At 33.7% G+C, this 16,367-nt stretch overlaps 1 protein-coding gene across 1 annotated transcript; it reads left to right on the forward strand.

Moving 5' to 3' along the window:
• Nucleotides 1-1,100: 1,100 nt before the first annotated feature.
• On the forward strand, nt 1,101-13,122 carry LOC134260084 (uncharacterized). Its single transcript, XM_062742664.1, has 6 exons — nt 1,101-1,502; nt 1,597-6,596; nt 6,961-6,989; nt 12,365-12,607; nt 12,711-12,878; nt 12,998-13,122. Exons 1-6 carry the CDS (start codon nt 1,101-1,103, stop codon nt 13,120-13,122), a joined length of 5,967 nt encoding a protein of 1,988 aa, XP_062598648.1.
• Nucleotides 13,123-16,367: the final 3,245 nt, after the last annotated feature.

Below are 16,367 nucleotides of genomic sequence, written 5' to 3' on the forward strand. Positions count from 1 at the left end.
GGTATTGAAGATATATATCAAGAATTTCTCTTAATTCGAAGGTCCACTGTCCCTAGAATTTTTTCCCCCTGACAACAGAGTTGGAGTTACAAAGACTATTGGTGTTTTTGGATATAGGACAACTAGGAAAAATTTCGATGCTATGAACACTGCCAATTTGCTTGGAACAAAATTATTTGGAACAATTAATCAAGCTAGTCATTTATTTCCATCTTTTTCGAGAGGAGTTCAGTGTACATGCAATGCCTTGATGTCCATCATTTTGCAAAATGCATCTACTTCTGCAGAACTTGATGAAGTGCTGTTTGCTGGAGATGATTTGTATAGAGTCAGAGTTGCAGAATTACAGTCAACTGTTCAATTTGTAACAAAAATGCTACAATTTCAAGAACTTCCTAAGTCTGTTTTTGTGCATGGCAGTGAGTATGAAATTTGCTATTTTGAAGAAATCTATGGAACAGTTATTCATGTCGATTGGAATCACTCAAGTCAAAGTAAAAATTTGAAGGAAGGTATTGAACAGCTCTTTGCAAGATACAATCAAGGTTTAATTATAGTTGGAGGAATTTGCTCTGCAATATATGTCAATGATAAGAATTGTCCTGTATTTTTTGATTCACATTCTCACGGACAAGATGGTCTTTCATGTGCAGAGGGTAAAGCTGTAAAAATCACTTTTAGTGATCAAGGTCAACTTGTTGACTACCTTTTCGCATTTTATCAGAGTTGTAATATTTCAATGATTAGCCAGTTTGAGATTCAGCCAGTGTCTGTAACTCAAAAAATAAGTGAGTCCAATTCAGGGAGTGATAGACGTTCTTTAATTGATAAGTACTTTGAGTTTCAAGAGAGCATGTCTACAAAATGCGTCATTTCTGAACCATCACAAAAAAATCGAAATGAATATATGAGAAATGATATGCAAAAAAGAAGGAAAAACTCACGAATAAAACAGAAGGACAGAGAAAGCACTTTAAGAAGTATGAGCAAGGCAAGACAAAGTAAAGAATTTAGAGAGAAAGAACTAGCTTCAAAAAAAATTAAGTGTCAGAGAAAATCTAGAGACAAAGCTCAAGGAGAGAGAAAGTGCCTTAAAAAGTATGAACAAGGCAAGACAAAGAAAAGAATTTAAAGAGAAAGAATTAGCTTCCAAAAAAAGTGTCAGGGAAAATCCGGAAACAAAGCTCAAGGACAGGAAAAGTACCTTAAAAAGTATGAACAAGGCAAGACAAAGTAAAGAATTTAAAGAGAAAGAATTAGCTTCCAAAAAAAGTGTCAGGGAAAATCCAGAAACAAAGCTCAAGGACAGGAAAAGTACCTTAAAAAGTATGAACAAAGCAAGACAAAGTAAAGAATTCAGGGAGAAAGAACTAGCTTCAAAAAAATGTGTCAGAGAAAATCCAGAGACAAAGCTCAAGGAGAGAGAAAGTGCCTTAAAGAGTATGAACAAGGCAAGACAAAGTAAAGAATTTAAAGAAAAAGAATTGGCTTCCAAAAAAAGTGTCAGAAAAAATCCAGAGATGAAGCTCAAGGACAGAAAAAGTACCTTAAAAAGTATGAACAAGGCAAGACTAAATTCAAAATTTTGTTTAAAAGAAAGGCAAGCAAAGAAAAGGAAAAGAGACAATGGAGAAGGAACGGCTATGTAAACAGCAAAGTAGAAGAAATTGCAGAGAAAAAGAAAGAGAAAATGAAAGAGTTTCTAAGAGTAAAAAGAGGCTTGATGCAGAATTTAAAGACTATGAAAACAGATTATTGAAAAAAAGGTGTCATGGTAATTCTTTGGAAGATTGCATAGAGAAATTCCATGAAGAAGTTAAGATTGGCCCAATTTATGTGTGTACATGTTGTCATCAGACTTGGTTTCGGAAAAGTGTCGTGAAGCTAGATACAACTAATCTTAGTGCTAGTAGTAAAAGTATTTGTACTGGGTTTAGATCAGTAGATGATATAGAATGGCTATGTTTAACTTGCTGTTCAACTCTGAAAGATGAAAAAATTCCAAGACTTTCAGTTAAAAATGGAATGAAATGGCCAGACAAACCCGATGCTTTAAATTTACATCCACTAGAAGAAAGGTTGATATCACAACGGATACCTTTTATGCAAATAAGAGAATTACCAAGAGGAGGTCAGATGTCGGTCAAAGGAAATATTGTAAATGTAACAGTTGATATTCAGCCAACTGTAAATGCCCTTCCACGACAAATAGATGAGCATGTGACTATAGCTGTGAAATTAAAGAAAAGATTATCCCACAAATCTGCATGCTTCACAGAAAATGTTCGTCCAAATGTGGTGATAAATGCTTTAGAATGGCTAATGAAAAATAGTGAATTGTATAAATATTCAGGTATAGTGATAGACCCTTCTTGGAGAGATGAAATTGAAAAAAGTAATGAGGAAACAGTACAAGAACTGATAGGATCTTCAAATGTAAGTGATGATCGTGAGACTGAAGGAAATGATGATGGTTTTTGTGAAGTTTCCTCAGATGATTGCATTCAGGGCAATTCTGATACACTTGTAGATGAAGCAGATATTGATACAAATAAACTCTATGTGTTTGCCCCTGGAGAAAACCAAAAACCAATAAGTTTATTTACAGATAAAGATGCAGAATATCTCTGTTTTCCAACAATATTTTGTGGTCAACACAGAATTGAAAATGAGGATAGAGAAGTTCCAGTACACTACAGTGATATTGCAAAATGGGAGTTGCGCAGTGTTGATAGACGAGCAGCACAATCTGTACCTAACATCTTTTTTAAATTGAAGAAAATTCAAATTAAGCAAGTTAGTGACAAAGTTAACTTGGCACTGAGAAGATGTAAATCAGAGGGCAAGAAAATCACTGCAGAACAAGTTTTAAATCCAGCCTCTGCGGAAAAAATTGTGAGATTAAATGAAGGGTATTATATATTCAGAACACTTCGAAATTCTCCTGCATACCTTTCATCTAAAAAGAAAGATGTATTTGCCATGATAAGGCAGTTGGGTCTTCCAACCTGGTTTATTTCTCTCTCATCAGCTGATACCAGATGGCTTGATCTACTTAAAACATTGGCAACACTAGATGGAAAAACCTTGTCACAAGAAGAATTAGATGATTTGAATTGGAGTGAAAAATCAAAACTAGTGAAACAAGATCCAGTGACATGTGCAAGATTCTTTGACAACAGAGTTCAACTTTTCATCAATACCGTTCTTAAGAGTCCTCACAATCCTCTAGGTGTTGTCACTGATGTGTTTCGAAGGGTAGAATTCCAGAATCGAGGTTCACCGCATATTCACATGTTGGTATGGACAAGTGATGCTCCAAAGCACAAAGAAAATAGCAATGAGGAAATTGAAGCATATGTAGATAAGTATGTCACATGTGGTTTGCATGAGAATGATTCTCAAATGAAACGCCTTGTAGAGCTTCAGGTACATAAACACTCGAAGACTTGTAAAAAAGGGGGTAAATCTGTTTGCATATTTGGATTTCCATTGCCACCTTTGCCCAAAACCATGCTTCTTGAACCCTTAGATGTTGAAGTTGAGCATTATAGAAAGTTGTATTCTGATATTCAAAAGAAAATGAATGATTACAAAGATGGTTGCAGTTTAGACTATGAGTCCTTCTTAGAGACTGTAGTAGAAATGTGTGAGGATGAGTATATAAAATGTATCCGAGCATCCCTAAAAGGTCCTAAAGTGTTTCTAAGGAGAAATCCATCTGAAATGAGAGTGAATTACTACAATACATCAGTGCTAAAAGCTTGGAATGCTAACTTAGATATTCAGTTTGTACTTGATCCTTATGCCTGTGCCACATACATTGTTGCTTACATCAGCAAATCTCAAAGAGGAATAAGTGCAATGCTTGATAGAGCATCTCAAGAAGCTGCAGAGGGAAATATGGATCTTAAGCGCCAAGTTCGCCACATTGGAAACAAGTTCTTGAACTTTGTTGAGGTCAGTGCACAAGAAGCGAGTTATTTGATCCTTCAGATGCCACTTACACAAGCTAGTAGAGAGGTTGTCTTTATAAATACCTCACCACCTGAAGACAGAGTTTTCTTACTCAAACATCACGATGAATTGAATGAGTTACCAAAAGACTCGACTGATATTAAGTCAGATGGTATGATACATAGATATGCAAGAAGACCAAAGCAACTAGAAAATTGGTGCTTAGCTGATGTTGTTTCTGAGTTGGAAGTCACTTTTCCAAAAGAAATGGAAAAAGATGTGCAAGAGGAAGTGAATGAGGATGATCCTGAAGAAGATTCTCAAGAGAACATCTTTTCTGATCAGGATATTTTAGTTCATTTGAAAAATGGGATTAAGATCAGAAGACGAAAAAACAAACGGGTTATTAGATACGTAGGGTACAGCCAAAAAACAAATTCTGAACAGTATTACAGAGAAAGAATTCTTCTCTATCTGCCGTGGAGAAATGAGAATACTGATCTTTTTGGTAGTTGTCAAACTTATGAACAGCATTACATGCAAAAAGCAAGTATAATACAAATGAAGCAAAGGCAGTATGAACATTTTGTGGATGAATTAGAACAAGCTCGACTTCAAGCTGAAGAAGATCTTGATGATCTGGAGACAGTAGCACCAAATACAGAACATGCTGAGGCAGAAGATGCAGAGATAGGTTCTGAACCATCCGAGGAATTTGTACATATTGATCCTGATACAGTTCAACATAGAGATTTTGATATAGGTCCAGACCTGGGTTTGTCCTCAAAAGTAACTGAAACAGAAATGAGTGCTGTCCGCATTCCTGATGAGCAATATTATAAACTTTTGCAATCCCTGAATACAAAGCAGAGAGAATTTTACAATCATGTGACAAACTGGATTCAAAACAGAGATGAACCATTATATGCTTTTCTTACTGGTGGAGCAGGTGCAGGAAAATCTGTAGTTATTGATGCAATTTTCCAAACATTACACAGAATACTTTACTCAAAAGAAGGAGAAAGTCCAGATGATATTAGAATATTACTTTGTGCTCACACTGGTAAAGCTGCATACAACATCAAAGGGACCACTATTGCATCAGCATTTCACAGGAAAATGTATCAAACACAGCAGCACATGGGTGCAGATGAATTGAACTCATTTAGGACAAAGTACCAGAATTTGTCAGTTGTGATAATAGATGAAATTTCAATGGTTGGAAATAATATGCTGACATTTATAAATGATAGACTCCAACAACTTACTGGTAGAAAACAAGACTTTGGTGGTATTAGCATCATAGCTGTAGGTGATTTATATCAGTTACCACCTGTTGGAGACAAGTGGATTTTCAAAGACCTTTCTAATCCTGGTCAGAGTTTAGCAAAAAATTTGTGGCATGAGCATTTTCATATGCAGGAATTATCTGAAATTATGAGACAAAAGGATGACCTCAGATTTGCTGAAATGTTGAATAGACTTCGTGAAAACAAAATGACAGATGAAGACAAAGAACTTATTTCTCAACGTGTCATTAGGCAAGACTCTGAAATCTATCCTAAACAGGCACCTCATCTGTTTATTGAGAACAAGTTTGTTGATTGTTTTAATAACAATTTAATAGAAAACCTTTCAACAGTTAAAGTAAATGTAAGAGCAGACACAGATGTGTTATCACAGACAAAACTTTCTGCATCAGTGAAATTGAAACTAGTTCAAAACTTGCCTGAAAATCCAGCATCTACTGGACAATTAAGAACAAATCTTGTTATTGCTGTGGATATGCTCTATGACATATCAGTGAATCTTGATGTTACAGATGGATTGACAAATGGTGCTTCATGTGTTGTGAAATACATTGAATATAAACAATCACAATTAAGACCTGCCATAGTATGGGTTCTGTTTGCTGACTCAAGTATAGGTATATCAAGAAGACATCAATACAACCATTTGTTCAGCACAAATGTGAACACTACATGGACTCCCATATTTGAAGCTAAAAGAACATTTGTTTATAACAGGAAGACCTATGAGAGAGTTCAATTTCCACTCCAACCATCTGCTGGAAAAACAATTCACAAAGCACAAGGAGCAACTCTTTCAAAGGCAGTAATCAGCTTAGCACAGACAAGGCAGCGAAAAATTCCTCACATACATTATGTTGCACTTTCAAGAGTAAGGTCACTTGATGGTCTATTCATTTTGGATTTCAATGAAAAAAGTCTTTCAAAAGATGAAAATGTTGATAAAGAGATGGAAAGATTGAGAGAAAATAGATTGCAGCTCTCATACATACCACTTTATTCAGTATGTAAAGATGTCAAATTTTTGTTCAACAATGCAAGGTCTCTACACAAACACTTTGTTGATATAAAGTCAGAACCAAGTGTTTTAGCTGCGGATGTTATTGGTATAGCTGAATCTTGGCTTTGTGAATCAGATTCTGATGAAGACTTTACTTTGGAGGGTTTTACAATGTTCAGAAATGATGCAAACATTTCCCATACCAGATCACATCATGGCATTGTCGTGTATTTGAGGAATCATTTACAGTGTTTGACATACAACTCCTTCACTTCCAAGTCTGTTGAATTTTCCATAATTTCCATTATGCCATCCAATACTCCAATGCAGTGTGTAGTTTTATATAAGCAGCCTTCATGTACTCTTCAACATTTTTACGATACCTTGAAGAATAGGTTGCTTCCATTTGTTAACAAAGATAAAAAAATTGTGATGATAGGAGATTGTAATTTGGATTTGAATACTGGTCAGTATGGACATTTCCTTAACTTTATAAAAGAAAACTTTGGCTGTGAGCAAGTGATAAACAAAGTAACAACAAAAAACAAGACACAGTTAGACCTAATATTTACAAACTTTACTGATATACAAACAGATGTGCTTCAGGCTTATTGGTCTGACCATAATATGATTTACTGTGCTGCAAATAATCCTTAAACTAGCTAATGATATAGGTGCATTTGTATTTTCCAGGAGCAAAAACCCTCTAGAGCACAACACAGGTAGAATGCAAATATTTAGTTTCCATTGGAAACTAAATATTTACAAACTGCCATGAGTGGTTTGGCAAAATCAAGGGTTGCCACTCTTCATCTACCCTATATGCCCCAATAACTCCCCTGTACTTTAAAAAAAAAATACATATGTACATGTACATATGTGAAGTATTCAATTTTAAAATTTTAATACATATATTTCATTATTGGGAAGTTATTGGGACAAAATTGTGTTTAAAAATTGAATGCCCATGAGATGGAATTATTTAGTTTAATATGTATGTTCTGTTTACAAACTTAAAAAAAAAAACAGGTGAAAACACTACAGTTTGGCTACCTTTATTTTATATAGTACATACAGTTCAATTTCATTTCAGCATTTTTTTCTTATAACAGGATAATTGTGTTGATTTTTGTGTTTTGTAACACTATATGTAAATTTGTATACTTTTGTAATTATTGAACTAAACATTTAAGTCATTTGTAAATTGAATGTAATTATGCATGTTCTTTTTCTTTAAAAATTAAAATATGAAAGTATTATAATGAATTATTGTACTGGTGTATATCTGCAAGATTTGATTCAATCAAATATTAAGCTATTTTTTATAACATGCTTTTAGCTGAATTTTGGCCATGCAGATCAAGTTTAAATTTGCCTCATTGATTTTTGACAGAAAATTTGATTCCCACTTGGTTTTCCGCACTTTTTTTTCTAAACGTTTGGAGATATTGAGCTGAATTTCGGTATGTGAGTGTATCTTAATGAGTTACAGATCAACTTTGCATTTAGCTTCGCTTCATTGATTTTCGACAGAATAATGGCATTTTTTTATTTAATCGGGTTCGAACTGCGCTAACTTACACAAAAATATGAAGCGGGGAAAAAGGAAAATTGTAAAATTATAGTGAAAATCTTTCAGTGTATGACTTTTGTAAAAAAGATGTAATGTATATATATAACATTTATATTTTAAAATTATAGTGTATGAAAAGATGTAAATATATATAAATATTTTAAAATATTCAAAGCGAATCCAAGTTTCTTTATTTCAAAGAGAATGAAGTACTTATGAACAAATATACACGTCTGGTGTTTACTTAACTGTGCAAAATACTTTCAAATGAAGAGTTCAATCTATTTTTCTTGATCTATTTAAGTGTAATTGTGAATGATTGATTTGATCACTCTCAAAGATAGCTGATACTGATAAACTATACATTTCAATTTATTTAGTCTAGATCAAAGGGTGGATTATCTGCATAAAAATACTACAAAATCAGAACTCTTTAGTGTGCATTGCAAAGAGGGCTCTTAAGGTTTTTGTGTTTGTAAAGTACTTTGTACATTGTATCTGTTTTGGTAATGCATGCACATGTATAATAATCATAGAATTCATATTTCATCTCATGGGCATTTAAATCAATATTGATTTCTTAAATAGTAGGTTTACTTATGGTGATTGATACCTATGAATTGAATTTAAGTATATATTAGAATTTAAGTATATATTTGAATGAAAGAATTTATGTGTAATACACAGAATTACTACAGTTATTGTACAACCCATTGTCAAAAGAGTATATCTGCAAAGACATTGTAAACAGTTGCCCCTGGTGTGAAAAGACTACCTACTATCACTGTGTGTTAATGTACCATACTGTTATATCAAGATTCTGTTTATAGGAAGGACTATCTCCTGTGTTGCATGTGAAATTTAAAAACTAACATTCCATATCTGAAAAGACAATCTACCGTTTTAAATATGAAACTGTTGAACCAATTACATTTCATTTCTGAAAAGACTGGCTTCTGTAATGCATGTGAAACTTTTATCTACATTTCTGAAAAGACTGGCTTCCTTAATTTGCTACTTGAATGTGAATTTGTTATAATCTGTTGTACATAATTGTATTGATTAAGACTAATCATGTAAATACTTTGTACAGACTTTTTGCTTAAATCTATTCTTTAGGAGTTTTTATTATCAAGCCATCTTTACTTTTGCATTATCCTAAAATCTATATTTTTAATAACTGCATATATGTATATTGAAATTTTATGCAAAAACTTAAAAAAAAAGATATCCCCCTCATAAATTTAGAATCCTTACCGTTATTTACCACAAAAAAAAATAATTGAAATCTATACAGACAACACAATTCAAGAAAGTACTGCATGTAGTATACTGATAAAAATACATTTCTCTGGATTTATGGTATATCTTAAATTATGATCTTATATTATTAAAGATCTATTTTTCTAAAAAAGTGTTGATAAATGTATTCAGGTCTTTGTAAACAACTTTTAATCTTTCTTTTCGCTTCCGTTATGTAAGATTAAAGAAGTTGTTCTCTACAACCACCGAATACAGCTAAATTTCCTTGAAATATATCCCTAAGCTATCAATTTTCATTATGCAGATATTTTAATTAAATTGTAATCATGGATAATCTGAATTTAAAAGTTGATTTAATTAATATATGTATAAATTCACTGGTCTAGGTAATCTTTGCATATTCTTGATTTTTTTTTTGGGGGGGTGCATTGCTTCAAAATGCTTTGGAGCAGAATGTTTAAAATTGTGCATTAAATCAGAGACATAAAATTAAGTTTTATAATGTCTCTGATTAAATTTATTTTTATTGTTCTTGCCATAATGCATTTATATATTCATTACATTCATGATCATGTTGTTAAAAGTTGAGGATAATTTTATGGTTCAATTTTTACTACACGTATTTCTGCAAATTTTAAAATGTATATATATACAATTATGCTTGGTGAACAAATTCAGATACATGATAAAAAAAAAACATTTTCATGTAACCATTATTTTACATTATTTATCTATTTTAATGCTTTAACTGTCTGAAATCACCAAAGACATATGAAGCATTCACTTTTTCAAAGGTAAGTAACATAGAAAGAAGGGGGTCAATGGCCAGCCCGTAAAGGGAGGTAAACCTTGCTTCTTTCAGATGATATAGAAATAAAGTGAAAATTGCATCATACATAGTATGCTTGGTGGTAAAATTTCAGAAAGTAGACCAATAAGGTAGTTTCATATTGTTTGAAAATTGAACAAAGTAATTAAAATATAAATGAATTGTTCACCAAGCTTTTTAAATAAATGCAATGCTATAGTCAATAAATACAACTTCATTATTTCAGTCATTATTGTGCACAATTTAAAAGTCAATTATTGAACCATTGTACTAGTTACATGTTTAAAGAAACATGCATTTCAGTGTGTAAATCAAGCAGTGATTTATATCTATGTTGATATTCTCTTTTGCGAGGGAGTCTCCTTTGCAGTGTCTTGTTTTTTTTTAATATCCATTGCTTTGATATTTTATGTTGAATATAATTGTGCCATATTTTAATTTAAGCTGTTGTGCAATTGTAGATATTATGATATACAATGTTTTCTCATGATGCTTAATTCTTTTCAAAATCTGATGTTATAAATAATTTCATTGAATAATACATGAAAATCATTATACTGAGTGAATTTAGAACTCCAATAAATCTAATATGACTTTTTATGAATGTGTGATTTTTTTATTACAGTATGTATAAAAGACTGTAAGAAGGGAAGAATTCCTACATATCAGATTATATATAATAAATAGTGACGGTCAGCCAGGTTCAATCGCCGCAAGCCAGAAAGCTCAGTTAGTAGAGCACCTGACCGGAGTTTCTGGGGGCCTTGGTTTGAATCCCGGTCTGGTCTGCTGCATTTTCTCCTCTCCCGTTACTTTTGGTGCCGTGACCTGGAATTGACAGGTGAAAGACCTGCCAGGGATGAGCCTGGGTGGGGGTCTTTGGAGGGCAAAAGAACTTTAAGGAGGGAGGAATGTGGCAGTCAGCCGGGTTTGATCGCCAGTGGCCAGATAGCTGAGTTGGTAGAGCACATGACTAGAGTTTCAGGGGGCCCGGGTTCACATACTGATCTGGTCTGCTGCATTTTCTCCTCTCCCATTACAAAATTAACAAAACATTAATATATATTAAGAACCACAAAATGCAGGATTTAACACTCTAGAATTTAGAATTTTTAATGTGGCACTTTAAGTTTACAGTTGTGATAAAAGATGTTTAGTCAGGAGGACTCTCTAACTTGCTCAAGGTCACTGTTACTTAAGGTCCCACATCTTCATACTGCAAATGCATTTTAAATTGCATAACAAAGGACATTTCATAATTATGTGATACATCAATAATGTTCTGCCAAAAAAAAAAACCCTGAAATTCAAGCATTGATGGCTTATGATAATGGTACAGAATTTTTACATGCAAATGAAGCAAGTAGCTTACATATAACCCTATTGTAATCCAAGTTTCCTGGGGTAAAGATGTATATTTCTTCCCTCAACATTTTGGTTTTACTCAGTTGTAAGACTTGTTTCATGATACTCAGGTGACCTATAAGGCCCGTGGGCCTCTTGTCTTAGAAAATGATTGAGAAGAAAATTTTAAAGAATTTTCCTATATATTTCTATGTAAAACTTTGGTCGGCAATTTTGGCCCCGCCCTACCCCCTGGGGTCATAATTTGAACAAACTTGAATCTACACTACCTGAACATGCTTCCATATAAATATGATGAATAATGGCTTTGTCATTCTTGAGAAGAAGATTTTTAAAGAATTTTCCTATATATTTCAATGTAAAACCTTGGTCGGCCATTTTGGCCCCGCCCTTCCCCCGGGGGTCGTGAATTGAACAAACTTGAATCTACACTACATGAGCATGCTTCCATATAAATATGATGAATAATGGCTTTGTCATTCTTGAGAAGAAGATTTTTAAAGAAATATTCCTGTATATTTCTATGTAAAATTTTGGTTGGCCATTTTGGCCCCGCCCTTCCCCCGGGGGTCATGATTTGAACAAACTTGAATCAACACTACCTGAGCATGCTTCCATATAAATATGATGAATAATGGCTTTGTCATTCTTGAGAAGAAGATTTTTAAAGAATTTTCCTATATATTTCTATGTAAAACCTTGTTCGGCAATTTTGTTCCCGCCCTTCCCCTGGGGGTCATGATTTGAACAAACTTGAATCTACACTACCTGAACATGTTTCCCCATAAGTTTCATCTTTCCTGGCACAGTGGTTCTTGAGAAGAAGATTTTTAAAATATACCACTAAATTTTCATTAATTGCCAATTATCTCCCCTTGAATAAGGGCGTGGCCCTTCATTTGAACAAACTTGAAACCCCTTCACCCAAGGATACTTTGTGGCAAGTTTGGTTGAAATTGGCCCAGCAGTTCTTGAGAAGAAGTCAAAAATGTGAAAAGTTTACAGACAGACGGACGCCGGACAAAATGTGAATAGAAAAGCTCACTTGAGCCTTCGGCTCAGGTGAGCTAAAAACTATTTAAAAGTCCTACTTGCAAGAAAAATTGTAGACTACATGCCTGAATTTAAATGGATGGAAAAAGTACTTCCAGATCACATTCCACATGATTTACAACAGGAGATGTCAACACCATCCAAGATATTTATGCTTCCAATTCTTTTAAAAAATGAAGCATGCTATTCAGATTGTCTACACATACTAGATAGTTATGTTGAGGATATAAACAGGATCTATGCCAAAGCTGGTAGAGGTAATATTTTAATGTTTAACGCTAGCTATATTAAATCATACATCTGTGATGTTGAAAGTATTACTAGTATTCAAGATAATTTAAATATTCCTTAATTTTACAGGAGGTGAACTTGATAAGTTGCAAGTTCCAGTGGGTGGTGATCAACTAACTAGGGTACGCTTAGAGGGGGCAAAAGCACTAAGAAGGGGTACACATACTGCTGTTGAAAGATTCGAGCAGTTAAATCCTTTCATCAATGAATTATTTTACACCCTGCAAGATTTCTTGGAGGTAATTTGAATGATAAATTGAATAATTTTACTTCCTAGCTAAAACTTTTCTTGTATTTTGGTGGAACTGAACATAATATTATTATTAGACAAAATATTTTTTTGTTATTTTTCCCGTAAAAATTATGCAAAAAGTTTTTAAAGCTGAACAAGGCCACGGATAAAGCAACACTAGCACACCTGAAAGTGGTCATCCAGAGGAGCAATGTCAATGGGAAGGTTAAAGTTCGTTTCAAGGTATAAACATTTTTGTAATCTATAGTAATTGACGTATACATCTAGTTCAGATCAACACAATACATTTGATATATTCATACAAGCAAATTTTTCCCCATGCTTATTAAAGATATGGTATGTGTATCTGATCACATGACAAACCCTTATGCAGATCTGAGTTTAATTCATATTTTTTTTTATTCTTTTTTCATATGTTGAGTCACCTTAAATACTTTCTATTTTTGTAAAATCCACCAGGCACATGAGCAATTTGTGGATTGTGTTGGCACTGCTTATCTGCTATCCCTGGTAATGGAACTCTTCAGAATGCAGAATCTCCATGATTTTCCAATCCATGATAGCATTCCAGATAATGTGAAGATGCTTCATTTGGGAAGAAGGATATGGAAATAACGAACAGTATTCAATCTGAACGTCCATTAAACAAATATACAAAATAAGAGCAGAGCAAACACGGACCTCCGAAACATCAGAGGTGGGATCAGGTGCCATGGAGGAGTGAGCATCCCCTGCCGACCGGTCACACCCGCCGTATGCTCGTTGTCATAATTAGGAAATAACGGAAATATCCGTGGTCAACTCAGTGTATAAAAAAATGGACTAACAATTGGTATGAAAAACGTCAGTCAGCATTTCATTCATTGATAAATTGTATTTGCTGACAAGGTCATTGTATCGACCATAGAATTTACGAAATGATGACATTAAACGAGACTGTTGATATTCTTGTTTCATCAACTAGCTTGTCAATAATTTACCTCGTTTAAGAAATTGTTCATACGTAGGGCATGCTCTTGCGTATCGAATCAACTGAGATATAAATACTCCGTATGCAGGTGATGAAGGTTTATTGCTGCATAAGTAAGGGAAGTTGACGATAGAAAAGTTAAAGTCATCACGTTTATCATATAGCTTGGTTGTTAGATTACCATTTGTGTCTTTTTCAAGTAAAATATCCAAGTATGAAGCAGAAGTGTCGGACTCTGTGGTATCTTTTATCTCAAGCTCACCAGGATATATCGTGTCGACGTAGGAATGGAAATTATCATTATTAATTGACAATACGTCGTCGATATATCTAAATGTTTTCTTTTCACGCAAAAGATTTTGCATAAATTCTGCTTCATATGAATATAAAAATAAGTCTGCTAATAACGGAGCGCAATTTGTACCCATGGGAATTCCAATAGATTGTTGGAATACCTGGTCTCCAAAAACCACATAGATATTGTCAATCAGAAACTCAAGCATCTTCTTGATGTCAACTTCAGAGTACTTATGTGTGCAATCAGAATCTGTTTTAACAAAATAATTTTTCAAATGACCAATGACGAGGTAAGTAAACTTACGAGTTCCATTTTTGTTGAAGAGCAGCTGTCAATGATATCAAAAAGCCTGGATTTTAATTTGTCGTGCGGAATTGTTGTGTATAAAGTTGAAAAGTCGTAAGTTTTACTGCTGTTAATTTTTGTAAAGTCTTGTGATTTCAAATTGTCCAAAAGTTCTTTAGAATTTTTAAGTATCCACATCTGATTTACACCATTATTTACACCAAGAAGTGAGACTTTCAATAAGGTTATGGACCTTGTATTGAGGAAAACCTTCATTCCACCATTGCAACAAGACACAGAGGTATGCTTTATGAAAATTAAGTAGTATGAATCAAACTAAAAACAAACTGGTTTAACATATACCTAACCAACATAACACTGAAATATATGATGCCACTCTTCTACTCCCATTCGTCTTTGTCAAAGTACATGACTGAGTGTATCGATTATGTTCTTAAAACTGAAACTCTATTGACACCTAAAATGGCACTGAAAGTTAGGGCGGCATCTTTCATTAACCCAACTGGAAGGCTGGGACACAACAAAGCTGCTGACATTGAAAAGGAAAATCAAGTTAAAATGCTAAAAGATTTGATTCGTGGCCTAGGTGCAAATAAAACAGAAAATGCAATTGTGAAAATTTCCAAGGTGGCACCAGTAATTCACAGCATTTGCGACAACCTTTGTGCAATGACATCAACACAGAATTTTCACACAACTCACAAAGATAGACCATGTGACCAAGATGTTCAACAGATCTTAGACATCTTAAAGAAGAACAACCCGTGGCAAAACACACCTGGTCGTCACTTAAAAGGGCATTCAAAGACATTTCCAAAAGTCCATATAGTTTTAATCGACAACATTTTGAAATGTGTGTTATGAACACTGTTGACAGACTTAAGCGAGGCATTCCTACCACTGATGACAGAGAAAGTGATGATGACGAGTAAACTCATGGACATTTATTTATATATTTGCAGATATAAATATTGAATATTTACAATTACCAGGTTACTAAATACACAATCTTTTTTTTTTTTTACAGTTGTGCAATACATGTATTTGGTTCAACAACAAATAAAATTAACTTTATTTTGGTAATATGCATGTTTATTCATTATACAAATTAAAGTAGTGCATTAAGTACATGTTCCAGTAATTAGAATGTCTACATTACATTGCTGTTTAAAATAATACCCATTGTCTTGTTAAAATGCCTTTAAAAGGAATGATGTACATGCAGGATAGGGTAGTACAAAAATGTTGTTCTGTGAAGATATACATTTACTGTAAAAATAGAAATGTTGTGTAAAATGTTTATTGTACACATGTATGTAAAACACAATATTATAAATTAAAATCCTAATATATCTTGTACCATTTGAATGTTAATTCACATATTTACACCCTTGCTGTGAAAGAGAGGGGGGTATAAAGAGGGGGCAAAAAAATAAGTCAAACGTCGCGCGCATGCGCCAGTGAGAGGAATACAACAGTTAGTTGACTGGCTCAAAAATCCAATTTGCGGAATTGTTTTCTTTCAAATTTCTTATGAATTTTATGATTATAATCGTGTACACTATAAATGTCTGTTTTTGTGGTAGTAATGTAGCGATTTAAGAGATGGCAGGATGAATAACCCGCTCGTAACATAGCTCTGTTTCGCGTTAACGTCATCGTCACGGTTGATTGAAATCCACTCCAGACCCTCTCTGACAACGGATTAAAAGTTTTATGGGGGAAAATTTACAAGAGACTGTCTAGTAAACCGTTTTTGCCTTTTTCATTAATTAGGCAATTCGAAACAAGACCCCATTAAACTTCCGTAAACTGTGCCAAGATTTCAATAAATTCATAATGTCTCTTAATATTGAAAAACGATGTGCATACCTCATCTGCATCAAATAATGCAACAGG

This window comes from Saccostrea cucullata, unplaced genomic scaffold (assembly GCF_032062105.1).
Source record: "Saccostrea cucullata isolate Sc308-1 unplaced genomic scaffold, CSIRO_AGI_Scuc_v1 ctg1333, whole genome shotgun sequence".
NCBI classification, from domain to species: Eukaryota; Metazoa; Mollusca; class Bivalvia; order Ostreida; family Ostreidae; genus Saccostrea; species Saccostrea cuccullata.

Coding starts and splice junctions, on each gene's coding strand:
- LOC134260084 (XM_062742664.1), top strand. CDS start 1,101: ATGAACAAGGCAAGACAAAGAAAAGAATTTAAAGAGAAAGAATTAGCT. Junction 1,503..1,596: donor AATTGGCTTCCAAAAAAAGT/GTCAGAAAAAAT, acceptor TTTGTTTAAAAG/AAAGGCAAGCAAAGAAAAGG. Junction 12,608..12,710: donor CTATGCCAAAGCTGGTAGAG/GTAATATTTTAA, acceptor TTAATTTTACAG/GAGGTGAACTTGATAAGTTG.